Source organism: Octodon degus, unplaced genomic scaffold (genome assembly GCF_000260255.1).
Source record: "Octodon degus isolate 3935 unplaced genomic scaffold, OctDeg1.0 scaffold00023, whole genome shotgun sequence".
Classification (NCBI taxonomy): Eukaryota; Metazoa; Chordata; class Mammalia; order Rodentia; family Octodontidae; genus Octodon; species Octodon degus.
In genome coordinates, this window is record NW_004524599.1 from 18,415,259 (window position 1) to 18,427,457 (window position 12,199).

General features: G+C 41.3%; 1 protein-coding gene across 2 annotated transcripts in view; it reads left to right on the forward strand.

The window, feature by feature from the left end:
* Exoc2 (exocyst complex component 2) overlaps positions 1-12,199 on the forward strand; it is a 150,560-nt gene that overhangs the window by 41,522 nt on the left and 96,839 nt on the right. For both annotated transcript variants that reach the window (XM_023712082.1, XM_004628412.3), the window contains exons 7-9: positions 5,704-5,784; positions 11,311-11,456; positions 11,584-11,665. In XM_023712082.1, coding sequence (XP_023567850.1) covers positions 5,704-5,784; positions 11,311-11,456; positions 11,584-11,665 — 309 coding nt within the window. The remainder of the gene's footprint in view (positions 1-5,703; positions 5,785-11,310; positions 11,457-11,583; positions 11,666-12,199) is intronic.

Sequence of the window (12,199 nt, forward strand, 5' to 3'; positions counted from 1 at the left end):
GCCTGTGTCTTATGAGCAACATGTGGCAGGATTTCTGTTTTTACAATACCACTGTAAGAACACTTGCCTTTAATATAAGAATTTATGCCATTTATATTTATCATAACTAAATTTTTATCATATTTTCTTTTTCAATTATTGCTTCTTCATTCTTTTCTATGCAAACCATGTATTTGGGAATTTGTGAGAAAAGTTTTAAAATTCTGTTTAAACTTCTGTTGTGACAGCAGTTACACATATCATTTTCTGTGGTTTTTTTTCCTGATTTTAATTTAGTTGTCAACCCAGTTTCTGTCTACCTTTTCCCTTTCATTGTTAGGTTTATTTTTATGTTTTGTATTTAATTTTATAATAGTTATGTAACATTTTACTAAATATAAAAATATAATTGGTTTTAAGGCATATCAGCAATATCTTTGAATTTGTATTTTTGAGCATTGTGGTATATTGTTTGTGCTATGTTTTTGAATTCTTGTGTGTCTAGAAGTGTCTCTTACTTCATGCACGAAGAACCACTGCTTTGTAAGAGAATCATTTTCTGAAGGGATTGACCCTGTGACTTTGGTGTTGTAGAGAAGTCCTGAGCCAACATTCAATCTTTTATTTGTTGGTTCTTCGTTCTGTCAGTACTGAAATTCCGTGTCGGCCTGCTTGCCAATTGCTGTGGTGCAGTGCTCCAGCTAAACACTTAGAGGAGGGAAGGGTTTTGACTCACCGTGCCAAAGTTGGTTCCATCCATGGCGAGTGGGCTCTTTGGGTTTTGGTGCAGTGACTGTACACCGCAGCGGGGCTTTGGGGAAACATTGTCCCCTTAACAGGGCAGGCAGCAGAGAGTGAGCTGGTGACAAAGAGGCTGGGGACAACCTACCCCTGCAGAGGCAATGAGCTGCTCCCTCCACCGTGGCCCACAGCCTTGAGTTCCTACCTCCTCCCAGCAGTGAGGGCCCAAGCCTCTCACACAGGGCTGTGGATGAAGGATATGAACTCACTGCACTGTTCTTCCTCCCTTATCTTCGGTTGCTTAAAAGTATATTGGATTAGCCTTAAATTTCAGGAAGAGAGAGTCAGGAAGCAGAGGACAGCAGAGGGGACAAAGGAAAGAGGGATGAGAGAAGCAGGTAGGAAGGAGGGCGCTCCTTGAGGATATACTGGGATACAGGGTAGTTCTGTCCACTTTACCCAACACTTAGCACCTTTGGCATCTGTACACCTGGTACCTTCTATTCTGAGAACTTCTTTTGTCAGATATCATGTGTGGCTGACCTCCAAATGGCTGTGCTCTCTTGTGTGCATGGTGCCCAGCACCTCTTTCTCCCCCTCCTTCCCTCCTTTCCTCTCTCTCTTTCATAGGCTCCCTGACATGTGCCTCCCATTCCCTTCCTGCCTGCTGAACTTGGGGACATGGTCGCTAAGTGCTTGTCAGAAGGAAGGAGTTACTGAAGGTGAGGACTGCAGTCCAGAAAATGCACAGTTGGGAAGACTTGGAGATGGTTCAGGTCTCACTGCCTGCCTGCTGTGCTTTCCCCACCTCTTCGCTGTGAGAGTACACCCTTCCTGCCCAGGCCCCCCCCATGTCCAGCCCAGCCCTGTCAGGTTTGCAGCTAGTGGTGCCCTTGGTTCTTTGCTGAGTTTTTATGCATTTCTGAGTTTGGCTTTTGTTCCATGAGTACCACAAGTATTTTAACCAGAACCCGCTGAGCAGTGTATCTGGAGTCATTAACCTCAGTAGGTTTAGGGGTTTTGTTTTGTTTTATTTTGTTTTCCCCCAGTATGCTGAGAAACCATTTGCAAAACCAGACTTCCGTTTTCCAAGGCTGCAGCCCTGCCATTCCTTCCCAGGCCCTTGATGTCCTTGGCAGCCCTGGGCTCTCAGGCACTGCACCATCTACCCTGCGTTGTAGCAGAAGTGGTCATGAAGCCCTGGCTGCTCGCCCAGCTTCCCTTGCTTCACTCTCTATTGTCATCTGCCGTGTACCCTGGGCTCAGGTCCTGGGCACATGTCCTCCCGTGTGGTCTTCCATGGAGCAGGCAGAGTGCATGGGTGCAGCTTACACCTGCTGCCCGCATGCTCTGTGCTCTGTGGAAGAGGTGAGCTCTGCTGTGCTGCCCCTGCCACCTGCCAGGTTCCACGCTGCCATGCCAGGGTGCGGGAGCTGAATGCTTGGGCACGTATTCTGGGTAATGTCTTGATGTAGCCAGGTGTTACTTTCTAGGTCCCATCCACTTAAATGAGCTCTTAGTCCTCTGGGTAGTAACTGCAATTGATGTCTTTCTTCAGTATAACCTAAGAAAGAGATGAATCGTATTGCTGAACCCATTCAAGTGTAATTCTTACAAGGAGGCTCCTCAGTACCCATAAGGTGCCATCAGTCGATGAGGTACCTAAGGTGACTGATGTGACTGATGTGCGAGCCAAGAGGCATCTTGTCATCTCTTGGTTCTGGGTCTCATATTCCTGGAGGCGGTGGGGCATTTCTGGGCACGTGAGTGGCACATCATTGCAGGGTGTGTGGTGGAGCAGATCACTGTCCTCATGTCCAAGACACTGAAGAATGAGGAAAGGCCAGGGCTCTGCAGCCTTGCCAGGGTGTGCCTTGGTGGCCTAACCCTTGCAGCCGGAGCATGCATGGATTAGGTGGGATCAAAAGTAGGAACTCGGTGTTGGGAAGACCGTAGTGCAGTGACTGCTCCTTGTGTACCCCACTCACCTCTTCAGCACGGCCTGCTTTCAGATAGGCTGGAAGCAGAGTGGCTGTGCTTTCCAAGGTTGGCTAAAAGAAAAGAAATCGTAATAACTAGCTGATAGGGACTGAGTAAAATTTTATTGATTGGTTGTCCACAAAAATAATGTGCCCGTCTGCGGGCTGGCCTGAGCAGTGGTGCTGGCCGCATGGAGGGCACAGACTCCAGAGTGTGCTGCTGCATGAGTGTCCTGACCTGCCTGGGGCTTTGCTTACTGGGCACATGTACAGAAATGCATTTTTTTAATAGCAATTACAAATGAGACATCCCTGATTCAGTCAGGTTAAATAAAATGATTTAATAATTCCAGAGAATAATGCTAGCTTTTCTCCCAGTAGTACTTTTCTACATGCCTTGCATTTGTTTCCCAAGCACAGACTCAGGGCAATCAACCGCCTCACATATTTAAGTTTTAATAGATTAGAAACAATAACAAACCTATGATCATGTACCAAGTTGCTTATTGAGTTATTCTATTTAAAACTGTTTTCAGAGAAAATAAAAGGTCGAGTTAAGCAGACACTGGGTTGTTTGGTTTAATTTTCTGGAAAATAGGATTGCCTTTATCAGATCCTGGTGTCTCTGGCCTGCACGCTTGGCTGACAGCTTGACAGTGGCTCTCTGTGCTGGAGAGGAGAGGGGAGGGATGGAAAAGGGAGCTGCTCCATCAGCAGTGGGGGGCTTCCACCCAGCCTGGGAGCAGGTCACCTCGCTGTGACCCACGGAGCAGTGGGTCAGCACTGGAGCACTGGCCACAGACGGCCTCAAAGGCTGGCCCTGGAGGCAGGGCTGTGTGACACACGGTTTCTGGCTGCTGGTAGACCACAGGCAGGGCCTGCTTGGAGGAAGCCGCCCTGTGCCAAGTGTTGTGCTGCAAACAGGGTTGTCAGAAAGTGGCAGCAGCCTTTAAAAAATGTGAGCAGGTTTGCTCTGCAGAGCATGGAAATCTTTCTAGTTTGGATTTTAATCCTTAGGCATAGTCTGTCTCCGTCCCATAAGGAAGTTAAGTTTTCCACAGGTTGAAGTTAAACTTTGATGTGCAGAGACATTCTGTGTTACTGTTCACATGGTTCAAATTTGAAGCATTAAAGAAAATACTTTCTCTTCACTCTTCAATTCAACCAGATAATTAAAAATACAGTGGCTGGTTTTCTTACCAACTATACTTCTTATTGTAAGAATGTCTGTTTTCAACAAAGGAGGAGCTTGTTCATTTTAGAAGTTCAAACAAAATTTGATGTGGCTTTGCAAGAAAAAATATTTAAGAGTAAAATATGGATTAATTAAAAGAAGCAGAGAAATAGTGGGTAGTGAGGATTGAGGACAGCTTCTTAGTGCATTTGAACAATGAATTTGCCTGCAAACTTACCTACCTGGTCAAGAGAAATATGTTGAGCCGTATAGACCTCAGGAAGAAACGAACCACACATGTTTACATGGGCCAACTTTTGCTTTTTTTTTTTTTTATTAATCATAAATCTGCCATCTGTGGCTCATGGGTTAAGGTACTCTAAGTCCTTTTCAAGAACTTTACTGTTTAAATGTTGGAGAATAGCTCGTGCATAGTGATGCACTAGCTGTCAAGCCTTGTAGTTAAGCATCTTGCATTTAGGTTTTCAGTACAGCAAATTGAAGGAAATAAGAGAAATCCTGAATGTTTTAGTAGCTAGTGCTTTGGGGAAGGGAGGCCTCTTTCTTGCAACTGAATGTAATTCCCAGCTGACAGTAAGTTTATTGTTCTCATCTGAGGGATTTGACACAGCCTCATGGGCTGAGTTGCTTGTCCCTGCTGTGTGGGCCTGCAGGCTGAAGTCCTTGGCATTAGGCTCCTATTGCTCACATTCACCTTTTGGCTGGACTCTGTGACCTTGGTCACCTTGTTTAGTTTTCTTATATGTACAATGGAAATGGCATCAGAATGTGTATCACTGACTTCTGACTTTTTACAGTTCTACAAAAATGCATTAGACACTGTGGTGCATAGCAGATAGTCATGGTTCAATGTGTGTTGTGCTGTTTTTATTAATTTGTATTACATCACAATTTCAAATTTGGATTTATGTTTAGTTCTTTACATAAATAAGCCTGATTTACTGTTGAAAACCTCCCTTCTTTGGTGGTTTTTAAATATATATTATTAAGTGATTCACTAATAATCTTCATCAGAATTAGTGACCCATAAATCAATAATGGCAAAAAACTCTTGTGTAATTTAGGTATGCAGAGTTGATATATTTGTAGATGTTGCTAGATCTATATTTTAGAACCTTTAGGAAACTCTCCATGGTGAGTAGAGCTATGTTAAATCCCAAGGTTGAAACTACATTATTTCAGCCTTGAGAGAGGTTGGTAGACTCCAAATTTTAGGGTTTCTGTGTTTTTAATGTTTATTTGTACATGCTTGCAGTACATAACTGTTGCATCTGTCACGGGCAGTGGGCGTAAACGTGAACCCGTCTCACCTTACTTTCCTCCCCTTTCCCCCCTCCCCCACCTGGCAGCTGGTGGCTCTGAGGGATGGGCAGCTGCTGGAAGCACCGATGCCGCTCCCGAGGCCCAGGGCAGCTTATGACGCACTGCGCTGCTTTTCCATTTTCTCCCATCCAACCCCTTTCGCCGTCAGTCTTGAGGAGCAGTGGATGAAGCTTGTCTGTTCTGTGCTCTTTTAATCACACTTAACTCCGAATGACTTGTGTGCTATCTGAAAGGAATGTGGCGGAACACTGATAATGCTCCTTCCCACTGGTGGAAGTAGTATGGCTGCGTTTTACAGCTGTTTAAAAAGTGTCATTTTGATATATCTTCCCGCCCATTAAATGGCATCTATCTATCTATCTATCTATCTATCTATCTATCTATCTCTATATTTTGCAGAACCAGGGATTGAACTCAGGTCCTTGTGCTTACCAGGGATAAGTGGCCTATATTTTAACTGGATGCTTTTTTTTTTCTTTTTCCTAGCCATCCATCAAAAACTAGAAGCAGATGGAACGGAAAAAGTAGAAGGATCCATGACACAGAAACTGGAAAACGTTCTCAACAGTAAGTTTTGTCCTTCTGTGCATATTTATGAACTTCATAACCTGTTCTAACATGGTTTTCGGGCCTGATTTCACAGCACAAGGTGGCGAGCTGCCACTCAGCGTTCATTTCTAAATAGCAGGGATTTAATGGCTGGAAGGGGGAAGGAATCGAGACATTGAAAATGGGTGTTCTGTTTCTGTTTGCGTTTTGTTTAGGAGAAATCATAATTTGAAAACAAGTGATTGTATTTCTTAAGAAAGAGAGTTTGTGGCCAGCGAGATAGCTCAGAAGACTAAAGCACCTGCTTAGGCAAGTGCAGGGACTGTGGTTCATCCTTGACACCACATGCCATGCCAGCCCCACCCCTGGATGGGCTGAGCCAGCCACAGAGTCTGGGCATAGTGGCAAGCCCCTGTAATCCCAGCACTGGGGAGGCTGAAAACAGGAGGATCACTAGAGTCTGAGCTGTGTAGTCAGACCCTGCAACAATGAGAGAGAGAGAGAGAGAGAGAATATATTTGCTCCCTAAACCAGGGAAAGCTATCCTTTCTTATCTCTGAGGATTTAGAGTAGGGAGCCTTGGCTACCAGGTGAACACATGGGCTGAATATCACCTGTTTGTGTGCACCTTGCATTTTTCTAGAGAGAATTTAAGGCCACTAAGAGTATATCTAACTTGAGATGGCAAAGTCTTTGTGTTCAGGAGAAACTGACATAGAAAGTTTTGGGCCCATCCTCTTTCCCTTTCAATCTTTTTTCTGGCATTCTGCATCCCTGCTCCTTCTCCCACTGATTTAAGGTGAAACTCATCAGATCATCTAATCCTTGTGATAATATTAGTGGCTTAAAGTAAGTTACACAGTGTCATCCTTGTAGTAAACTGTTGATATGAAGCAGAATGCCTACTAGAGTCTCCTTGTTTTCAAACATAGTATAGCATATCATTTCCTTATAAACAAGGTCTGAGGAAAAAAAAAAATCAAGAGTCCTCGCGTTAGGAGTTGAAAAATTCTGTGAATATAGGACTGTGGGATGAAGCGAATTTTATACTTCTACCTTAATTTTGTCTGTTGACAGAACTACCTGACCTTTATGTAAACATCTGTTTATAAATTTCCTAATAAAGTGTTTTGTAGAGAGAAACTTTAATTTGTTCTAGATTTTTCTTGGTGGTACAATCTGAACACTTAATTTTATACTAAGTGTGTAAATTCAGTAGCACTTAGAAATCTTTTCCTCTATTATTATTGTAATTATTATTATTTTCTTTGAGAATTTTGCCTTTTTTGAGTGTCTGGGAACCAAGTCACCAACTTTGGTGAAATGAAAGTATTCAGAATTCCATGTTTAGGTAAATGTAGAGGGATTAAAGTCATCCATACAAGCTATCTGACCATAGCACAGTGAAACTGGAAATCAACAACGAAGGAAACCACAAAAGCTTACTAGAGAGGAAATTATAAAAATAACAGCAGAAATTAATTCAATATAGACTAAAAAAATACAAAGAATAAATGAATCAAAAAGTTGGTTCTTGGAAAGAATAAAATTGAGGAACCATTAGCCAACTTCATCAAAAAGAGGAAAGAAAATCACAAATGTAAGCAATTAGGAATGAAAATGGAGAAGTCGTATCAGATCCCACAGAAACCCAGAGAGCATCAGAACCTCCTGTGTGAGTCTGTATTGTGTTCTAGGACGATGGAAAACACAGAGGAAATGGACGGATTCCTAGATACAATTGAACTGCCAAAACTCCGTCAAGAATATGTGCAAGTTCCATCTGATATCAGGCAATGAAATTGGAAATGTAATTAGAAGTTTACCAGCAAAGAAGAGTCAAGGCCCTGACAGATTCATTATTGAACTATACAAGAAATTCAGAGAGGAGCAAGTGCCACTAATGGTGAAACTTTTTAAAGAAACTGAAGGGGAATCAGTACTTCCAGAATCATTCCTGGAAGCAAGTATTACACTGATTCCAAAACCAGAGAAGAATCTGACCAAGAAAGAAAACTGTAGGCCACTTTCCCCAATAAACAGTGATGCAAAAATCCTTAATAAAATAGTGGCAAACAGGATGCAACAACTCCTCTAGAAGATTATACATCATGATCAAGTAGGATTCATCCCACAGATGCAGGGGTGGTTTAACATACACAAATTAATAAATGTAATACACCATATTAACAGAACAAAAGGCAAAAATCACATAATCATTTCAGTAGACACAGAAAAGGCATTTGACAAAGTCCAACACTCATTCATGATAAAAACCTACAAAAAATTGGAATAGATGGTCTCTGTCGTAATCTGATAAAAGCTATCTGTGACAGACTGACAGCTAATATCATATTAAATGGTCCAGAACTGAAGGCTTTCACTCTAAAATCAGGAACAAGATATCCAGAGAAAAAAATAAATTAAAAAAAAATATCCAGAGAAATAATCACAGGGGACCATTGAATATGTTTGACTTCTTTTTGAAAAGAAGGAATAAATAAGTTTGACTATAGTCTACTTAGAAACGACTAAGCTTTTATTGTGTATAAAAATGTACTAATTTAAATGGAGTTTTAATTTTTTTTAATTTAATTTTTTTTTCTGTATTTTTAGGGAAGGGTCTACAGGATGTTCAGGGTCTCACTACTAGATTGGACTCATACTGATTCTCCTGTTTACAGCTTCGCAAGTGCTGGGATTATATGCACATGCCACCATTCTCAATCTCAATCCTCAATTCGTGCGCCCTGGGGGTGGAGCTGGCACAGCAGGCCTGGGGATTGAACCCCAGGCAGGCGCTTTAATCTGCTGAGCTATTTGGCTGGCCCTTTAATTTTTTCAAATAATATTTTTTATTTGGTTTTACAAATTTAGTCTTTCTCAGTTTTAAATTTAAGCAGTCTTTTTAAATTTAGGCAGTCTTTCTCCATTTCTTTATGCCTTAGAAACTTTTTAAACTAAGTTTCTAAGGTATAACATTGTTGGTCACAGAAAAACTTTAGCTGGGCAGGGTGTGGTGGCATATTCATGTAATCCCAGCACTTGGGAGGCTGAGGCAGGAGGACTATTGCAAGTTTGAGACCAGCCTGGGCTTCAAAGTGAGCTCAAGACCAGACATCAGACATCACAGGGCAGCTTGGACTCTAGTGATCCTCCTCTCTCAGCCTCTCCAGGGCTAGAATTACAGGTGCACATCACTACACTCAGTTTTGGTGGTCATTGCATCTGGGTTCCGAGGCCAGCATGGCATGTAGTACTGGGGATTGAGCCTGGGTCCTTGGATGTGCCAGGCAGGTGCTTAGACCACTGAGCTATCTCACCCATCCCCTGATGGCAGTACTTTAAAAGAACACTCTGCCAATTGTCTGGTCTCCCTTCTGACAGTGTGGAGCCTCCATGCCCAAGGGAGGAGAGGGACCTATTTCAGGTCAGGGAAAGAGACCTGTTCTACAGCTCATGAGGCCGAAGGTGTGGCTCTCAGGGCTGCCCTGAGCTGGATTTGTCCTCTGCAAGCACAGAGCCCAGAGCCTTCGCATCAGACATGTGTGGTATGAAGCTCTGGAGCCTGTTGTGTGGTGTGGTGTCCATGTCGTCTGGTACAGCAGGCCTTGTGGGTCTTACCCATGTCTGCAAAATTCATTGTTTTGTACTGGGAGCTGAACTCGGGACCTTGCACTTGCCAGGCAGGCTCTTGTGCCACTGAGCTCTGTCCCGGGCTCTGCCTGCCCATGTCTGTCTGCACCTTCATCCTGCACAAGAAGAGCCCTCTTTTGTATAGCAGCCTTTTTATCCTGTGTGCAGCCCTAGAGAGATGGACAGACAGTACATCGTGCGGGCTGCTGTGCTTGTGTCTACTCTTGGTGTTGCTACCCTCAGGGGTTTCCTTCCACTTAGCAGAGATACGGCTGTGTTAGGGTTCACAGCAAAATAATTTCTTGGCAGAAATTATCTACATCATTTCTCAACATTACATAAATTGAAATTCTTCAGATACAAACGTATATATTTTTGTATAAATTAAATTCTAATTTTATAGTTTATAATTTCTGCCTGTAATTTTTTGTTTAATTGTAAGTGAATTTTCTCTCTATATGTCTTCACAATTTTTAAAGGAGTTTCATTATTGGTATTTTTTTGTCACGTTAAAAATAAGATGAGAAAATTCTAATTTGGGCTTGTATGCTATTTGTACAAATTCTTCCATTGTACTAGAAAAAGCATTTGATAATGAACATGCAAACTCCCAAAAACATACAGTAACCTTTTAACAGCATACAGTTCCATTCTTAGGTCTAGTCATTTCTGAAGCCTGAACTCAGTAAGTTTGTGTTTTTAACATTAGAAGTTCTTTAGAATAATTTTCCTTGAAGGATGTTTTAACCCTGATCAGACTTCAGATCTGCTGTCAGCCTCCACTGTGCAGCTGGGTGGCAAGAAGGAAACGCATTTTTCCTCATCTTGGAATGGAAGTTTGGTGTTCTACGTTAGACAGCATGTGGTGAAAACAGTTATCTTGACCAAACAAAGTTTTTATATCAGGTCTTTAAAATTTCAACAGAACTTAAACATTGTTTAGATAAAGCAATCATGTTACAAAGAAGACTTTTAACAGGACTGGGCCACCCACAGTGTGGACCAGCACACGGCATGCAAGCCACCCAGTGAGGCTGAGGTAATTTTTTCATCTTCGCTTAAAGTATGGTCACTAGACCAGATAATGGAGAGATTTTTTCAAGAGCGATCAAACAGCTGAAAACAGTTTATCTTTATTCTCCCCTTTCCTCGTGTCTAATTAAAAATAATTCAGAGGTTACAAGATCTAAGCTATTTTTGTGCATAGCAAGTTTTCTTTAGATAAAGCAGCACTTATTATAGTGAACCATATATGTGTTCTTTGAAGCCTTTTGGGTTGAAAACCCCTGTGAACTGTCCTGCTTATGCATCATTTTATAAGAATTAGCTGATGTCAGAAATAGTGATGATGCAATGTTAAATTTGTCATTTTCAGTTGTTTATATAATTTTCTGTGCCTGCAATATAAGATAATTCTATAAAAAATAGGATTGGTCTTAAAGTATTCTTTTGAATTCTGCGTACTGTTATTCCTGTTTTGGAATCCTGAATGTAGACACTGAATCTATGGGACCTCACTCGCATACCTGTGCATGTGCACACAGGCATGCATGTGTGTGTGCATTTATTCTCACTGTCTGAAGAGCCACAGTTGCTATAATATTTGGAAGCATGGCCAAAATAAATATTGCTTCATGTTGGAGAATTTATTTGGGCATGGTAAGTGTGGTTATTTTAAATTTGATATCATTCTTAACATATGAAAAGACTTAGCACGCAAATGAAAATTTTATTCTAGCAAACCTTGAAAGATCTCCAACATAGCAAACTTAAAAAAAGAAAATGGTCTTTTGAGTTTTAATGTAAAGCTACGGTGGAAGTCTTAACATTTTGTTTGTAGTCCTCAGTTGGACATTTTCTGATTAAAGTCAGCTTTCACTTAAGTTTCTTTTTCTGTTTTTAAAATAGGAGCAAGTAATACAGCAGATGCGTTGTTTCAGGAAGTGCTGGGTCGGAAGGATAAGGCAGACTCCACAAGAAATGCGCTCAATGTGCTTCAGCGCTTTAAGTTTCTCTTCAACCTTCCACTAAATATTGAAAGGAATATTCAAAAGGTAGAGTTCTTCTTTGTGTACAACTATAGATGTCATTAATTGTAAAGATTTATTAAGTTTTTTTATATTAACAGATGCCTGCATTGTGCTGTACTGATGGGATCCCAAATGTTTCTTTATTTTAAAGGGTGATTATGATGTGGTTATTAATGATTATGAAAAGGCCAAGTCACTCTTCGGGAAAACGGAGGTGCAAGTTTTCAAGAAATGTAAGATTTGTTATTTTCAGATCTTTGACTTCACTTGTATAGGAAGAATGTGTGATGTATGCTGCCAAGAATGTTGTGTACATTTTAGATTTTGTTTATGTGGTGCTTTCTTTAAAATGGGAAGCAGTTACTTCAGAAATGGCCTGGCTTTTCTTCCTGAGATGTGGTGAAGACGAGTGAGTTGGTGGAAGGTTAGCTGCAGGCATTTTTTCTGTTTGTTAAATATCATGGTATTACAAAAGTCCTTTCTTACTAGAAAGAAGTAATGTGAGATAGTTTATAGAATGGAAACCTGCATTTCAGCCCACCCTTACTAGAAAGACCAATGTATTTATTAATTCTAACCTTTGAAGCAAAATACTCTTAGAATTCATTTCTCACACCAGAGTTACAAAAAATAACACAAGCTTAAAATTCCCAGTGTTTAAAACTATCAACCAGGAGAAATATAACAGGGTTATTAAATTCAAAAATGAAATCCATGAAGCCCCAGAAAACAGAATTCATTTCCTCACTGCACTCACTTCCCGTGTG